The sequence below is a fragment of the Bison bison genome, unplaced genomic scaffold, assembly GCF_000754665.1.
Source record: "Bison bison bison isolate TAMUID 2011002044 unplaced genomic scaffold, Bison_UMD1.0 scf7180017846325, whole genome shotgun sequence".
Lineage (NCBI taxonomy): Eukaryota > Metazoa > Chordata > Mammalia > Artiodactyla > Bovidae > Bison > Bison bison.
The window spans coordinates 39536-45631 of record NW_011476898.1 but is presented as its reverse complement, the minus strand read 5'-3'; the positions used below and the strand labels follow the sequence as shown (position 1 = coordinate 45631).

Genomic DNA, 6096 nt, shown 5'->3' with positions numbered 1-6096 from the left:
ACAGAAGCAGGGAGTCTCATTGCAGCAAGCTCTCCGCCTGCCTGGGGACCACTGTTTGCACCGAGGCCTCTCTGAGTGCACAGAGCACGGCTCCTGTGCACGAAGCACTGTGAGGCCAGACCGAAACGTCAGAGGTTGGAGCAGAGAGATGTGTTTTACTGTGGGGCTGAGCAAGAATAGGTGGCTTGTGCTGTTGCCAAAATGTTGGCTCTCTGTGCACCATTGCCAAACGGAAATATGAAGACAGAGTTGCGGAGGAGAAGGAAAAGAAAGGGACAGTGTTACCCGCTCAGTCGTGTCGGACTCTTTGCGACCCCATGCACTGTAGCCCACCAGGCTCCTCTGTCCATGGCACTCTCCAGGCAAGAATACTGCAGTGGGTAGCCATTCCCTTCTCCAGGGGATCTGCCCGACCTAGGGATCAAACCCGGTCTCCTGCATTACAGGCAGATTCTTTACCGTCTGAACCACCAGGGAAATGGCTTTATTACTTTGCCAGGCAAAAGGGGAACGCTAAATAGGCTAGTGCCTCAGGCACTGTGCCCCCACTTCCTGGTGAGTCGGGAGAGATTGTGTAGTCAGGCAGGGGTCTGTGATAAGGACCAGAGCCGAAACAGTCTTGCATTCTTTCTTCTGCAATCTCTAAGGAGTGGGGTTGCTGACAAGATCAGGGTCTTGTATGCAGGGCCTCTGGTGGTCGTCTCCTAATCTTTTATGGGCCTCTCTGGATCCTTTAGTCTTGTTTCACATGGTTTCCTGGCTGCTGCTCCTCTGATTAGTAACTGTTCTGCCTTTTGGAACTCAAAGAAGGACATGGAAGCTGCAGTCTTGTCTATAAGAAGGCTGTGTGCGTGCACTCAGTCGTGTCCGACTCTTTGGGACCCCATGGACTAGAGCCCACCAGGCTCCTCTGTCCATGGAATTTTCCAGGCAAGAATACTGGAGTGGGTTGCCATTTTTTTTTCCAGGGGATCTTTCCAACCCAGGAATTAAACCTGTGTCTTTTGTGTCAGCAGGCAAATTCTTTACCACTGAGCCAAGAATTGATGCTTTGTCTAAAGGAAATGGGGGACAAAAAGGCCTCCTTGCCTGGGAGACCTAGAGGGCCCTGCTTGGCATCAGTGCCCAAAAGCCCTAAACTCCCCAGTAGTTTTAGGGGAGAAGCTTATAGGCAAATTTGAGGTGAGGGCTGCGGGATGTGGTGCTTTCTTCTCTTTGGTTGGTGGTGAGGTAACAGGGCAGAGTTCCAGAAATCTTGGGCTCAGCCTGAAGTTACTGTCATCCATCTGGGGGTGGGGTGGGAGCTTAGTTCTGCTGAAGAGCTCAAAGGTATTGTTGTGTGTATCCCTTTAGCAGGAGATGCTTGCTCCTTGAAGAAAAGCAGTGACCAACCTAGAAAGCATATTAAAAAGCAGAGACATTACTTTGCGTGCAAAGGTCCGTCTAGTCAAAGCTATGGTTTTCCCTGTAGTCATGTATAGTTGTGTGTGCTGGGCAGTAAAAAAGGCTGAGTGCTGCAGAATTGATGTCTCTGAACTGTGATGTTAGAGAAGACTCTTGAGAGTCCCTTGGACTGCAAGGAGATCCAGCCAGTCAATCCTGGAGGAAATGAACACTGAATATTCATTGGAAGGACTGACGCCGAAGCCGAAGCTTCAATACTTTGGCCACCTGATGGGAAGAGCCAACTAACTGGAAAAGTCTCTGATGCTGGGAAAGATTGAAGGCAGGACGAGAAGGGGACGACAGAGGACGAGATGGTTCGATGGCATCACCAACTCAATGGACATGAATTTGAGCCAACTCCGGGAGATGAAGGACAGGGAAGCATGGCATGTCCTTGGGATCGCAAAGAGGAGGAAACGACTGAATGAGGGAACACCATTAAGGCCCCTGCTCCAGGGCTGCACCATCGTTTCTTGACTGCCCCGCGCTTCCCTCATCAGCTGCTGTTTGAACCTGCGCTTCCTAACCTGGGGGAGGTGTGTGTGTGCTTGCTCACTCCCTCAGTGGTGTCTGACTCTTTGCAACCCTGTGGACTGCCGCACGCTAGGCTTCCTTGTCCTTCACTATCTCCAGGAGTTTGCTCAAACTCATGTCAAGTCAATGATGCTATGCAACCATCTCATCCTCTGTCGTCCCCTTCTCCTGCCTCAATCTTTCCCAGCATCAGGGTCTTTTCCAGTGAGTCAGCTCTTCGCATCAGGTGACCAAAGTATTGGAGCTTCGTCGTCAGTCCCTCCAGTGAATATTCAGGACTGATATCCTTTAAGATTCACTGGTTTGATCTCCTTGCTCTCCAAGGATTCTCTAGAGTCTTCTCCAGCACCGCACTTCGAAGGCATCGTCTTCGATGGGGTGGGCCCTCCGTGGGGCCTCTGCCCCCTGGGCTAACAGGAGCACCTGCCCCACAGCCACGCTGATGGCCCTGCCTCCGCCCCTTCTGTACCTGGTTGGCTGTGCGCTCCATCAGCTGTTTCCTCTGGAGCCTCTTAACCCACAGTGAGCGCCTTAGTTTGGGGCCCTCTGGGTGGCTTCTTCGAGCTGGAGGGTCGCTGCGGCTGACCTTGATCCAGGGCTGCCCGTGTGCCAGGCTCTGCTCTGTGCACAGCCTTGGGGAGGGTGGACTCTCAGCTCCCATGTTTGGATGCGGCAGCTCAGGCTCCAAGAGACTCAGTCACGTGCCTGAGGCTACACAGCGGGTCCCGGGCGGCGTGTGCACAGGCCTTGTCACTGCACCGCGAGGCGGGCTCTGGATGCCGCGGGGCGTCAGGTAGGCCTGTCCGGCCCGTGTCTGTGAGAGGGTCAGGCAGGGAACACAGTGGTACGAGGTGATACATGCTGGGATCAGGACTGTGTTCTGTCTGATCATTTTTATCAAAGGAATAATGCATTTTAACATATATTTGTAGGGAAGTAGCCAGTTAGCCAAAATGGCGGTGGTCAGGCTCTCTGAGCCCAGCCCTGTCCCCCACGTTTGTAAACGCACGGTTGTGTAGCAGCTGCGATCACTTACCACATGTGCACGGCACGATGCACCCACCTGGCCACGGGCCACTTGTATTCTGTAAACATACATAAGCTCCACCTGAAAAGCCCTGGCCTCCGGGTTATGGCTACGTTACGGCTGCATCACGACTGTCCACTGGGGCAACAGCAAGAGGAGAGACCACCGTGTGTCTGCTGCTCCGGCGGCTGTGCCTGTCAGGAAGGAATAAACGAGTCTGCCATTCCTACGGCTCCTTGAGCTTTCTTCCAGCCTCCGCACTCGCGGCTTGCCTCCCCTGGGTTCAGCTAACAGTGTGGACAGCAAGACAGCCGGCGTGGTCAACAGTGAGATGCAGTAAGACAGCACTTCTTAATAATAATCCGCATAGCACATGCCCTGGTGCTGCATAAGCTGTGGTACGGGGGCTCTTCAGTCTGGGAACAGGCCGGGTCTGTGCTGGTTGCTGTGTGGGGTGAGCAGCGCGTGGAGAGGGAAGGACGACCTGACACACGTGAGAGGCCTGGCGGGAGAGTGGAGGGCGGAGGAGAGGCCGAAAGGCTGCAAGAGGCTCCATAGAAAACACAAACAGAGTCTGAAAATGTAGGATGTCAGGATGAGGGTATAAGGAGTCAGTGGAAAGGATGATTAAACGTTGAGCTTCTAGTGAAAAATGCTGGTTGGTCACAGAATAATCACATTTTTATTCTATTGTGAGGTCTAGCCATTTTGGTTTTTGCTTGTGGAGCTGCTTCCTAAGAGAAGACTGTTAGGGAGCTTCCTGAGCAGTGGAGAAGTCCAGTTCGCACCCAGCTGTTGCTCTCTGCCCCTGCAGATACCCGAACACAGCCTGTGAGCTACTGACGTGCGACGTGCCACAAATCAACGACAGGCTGGGAGGGGATGAGACTTTGCTGAACGTTCTTTACAACTTCCTGGACCGTGAGCCGCCCCTCAATCCTCTGCTCGCCAGTTTCTTCAGCAAGACCATTGGTAATCTCATTGCAAGAAAAACTGAACAGGTAATCATCCGCCCAGCCCGCATGCTTTGGGAGGGAGGCTCGGCTGATGCGTGGAGGGCGGTTCTGACTGTTCCGAGGGACACACCTGGAGCCGCGTGGCTGCTGCTGTGGGAGCCGGGGTGGATGAAGAAGCTGGCTTCCCGAGAGAGGGCCGCGGGCCTGCTCTGGATGAGCAGCACTAGCGCTGTTCGCGAGGGGCACAGGCCCCAGGCGAGGCCGGCTGGCCCTCTCGCTGACCGGTCCCACCGTGAGGCGCAGGCCCTGCTTGCGTCGTGCTAGGACCGTAGGGTTCCTGCTGTTGCATCTGTGTTTACACCATGCACGGGTTCTCAGTCGTGCCCAGCTCTTTGCAACCCCATGGACTATAGCCAGCCTCCTCTGTCCGTGGGATTTTCCAGGCGAGAATACCGGAGTGGTAGCATCTCCTTCCCTGGGGAATCTTCCTGACTCGGGTGGAACCTGCGTCTCCTGACTGACGGGTGGACTTTTTACCACTGGCGCCACCTGGGGATCACTTCTTTGTGTCTAGGGCACTTGTTGTTTCAAATAAATAAAAGGAAGTTCTCCTCTGTCCAGTGGATAGGACTCTGTGTCCACTGTAGGTGGCTAAGATCTGTAAGCCGCGTGGTGCAGCCAAAAAATGAAACGAATGCCAGTTACAGGTTCCTGTAGAGCGTGGGGTGAGCTCACCTCACCGAGCTGGAGCATGGTTCTTCTGGGCACGACGGGTGCGCCTGCCCCAGACCGCCCTGGCATGCTTCGGCACCATGCACCGCACACGTCCCGGAACGGCTGTGCGGTGTGCAGGCGCCTTGCCCAGCGCCCGCTTCAGGAGCCAGCATGTCAGTCTTTCATCTCCCGCCCCTGCTCACCGTCCCCAGTACTCAGTTTCAGAACAAACCCCAGACAGCGTGTTGGTTCTGTAAGCACTGCATTGTGAGTCTCGGAAGCATGAAGACTCCCTTTCTCCTGGTGTTACATCAGGTGGGCAGCGTGCGTGGCTAAAGTGAAAGTGCCTGAGGCTGTTTGCAGTCCCAGCAGCAGAGCACGGTTCCTGCTGCTGCACTTCCTCTCCAGCCTTTAATGGGATCAGTCGGTTTACTTCAGCTTTTCTGATAGTTGTAGATAACAGCATTGTGGTTTTAATTTGCATCACTTCGGTGACTGCTGAGGATAAGCACCTTTTTGTATATTAATCAGCCATTTGGATATTTTTTGTGTGAGATCTCTTGCCATTTTCTTTCAGCCTCTCTGTTTTCTTTTCATTTGTAGCAGTTGTCTATTTTGTGGATACAAGTCCTCTGATTTTTTTTCGGCTGTGCCACATAGCTTACCAGATCTTTATTCCCCTACCGGAGATTGAACCTATGCCCTTGGCAATGGAATCTCAAGTTTGAACCACTGGACTGCTAGGGAATTCTCCCTTTGTTGATTTTGTGTTGCAAACATCATTTCCTACTCTGTTTGCTGGTTTTTGCGGTTGGGTTTTTGTGTTTTTTTTTGGTTTTTACTCTATTTTTTAATCAACAGAGTATCTGATTTTCATGTAGTGCAAATCATAACTCTTTATTTATGGTTGGTTTTTTTGTTTGTTTTGTCCGTTAAACTTTTATCTACTTCAAAATCATAAAGATACTCTGTATTATTTTATAGAAGCTTTATTGTTTTCAGTTCAGTTCAGTTGCTCAGTCGTGTCCGACTCTTTATGACCCCATGGACCGCAGCACGCCAAGCCTCCCTGTCCATCACCAACTCCCGGAGTCCACCCAAACCCATGTCCATCAAGTCGGTGATGCCATCCAACCATCTCATTCTCTCTCGTCCCCTTCTCCTCCTGCCCTTAATCTTTCCTAGCATCAGGGTCTTTTCAAATGAGTCAGCTCTCCGCATCAGGTGGCCAAAGTATTGGAGTTTCGGCTTCAATATCAGTCCTTCCAATGAACACCCAGGACTGATCTCCTTTAGGATGGACTGATTGGATCTCCTTGCAGTCCGAGGGACTCTCAAGAGTCTTCTCCAACACAACAGTTCAAAAGCATCAATTCTTCTGCGCTCAGCTTTCTTTATAGTCCAACTCTTACATCCTGG

General features: G+C 52.3%; 1 protein-coding gene across 1 annotated transcript in view; it reads left to right on the top strand.

Moving 5' to 3' along the window:
• LOC104988093 (serine/threonine-protein phosphatase 6 regulatory subunit 2-like) overlaps window positions 1–6096 on the top strand; it is a gene marked incomplete at its 3' end in the record, with an annotated part of 44661 nt that overhangs the window by 19478 nt on the left and 19087 nt on the right. The window contains exon 3 of the mRNA XM_010839278.1: window positions 3822–4008. Coding sequence (XP_010837580.1) covers window positions 3822–4008 — 187 coding nt within the window. The remainder of the gene's footprint in view (window positions 1–3821; window positions 4009–6096) is intronic.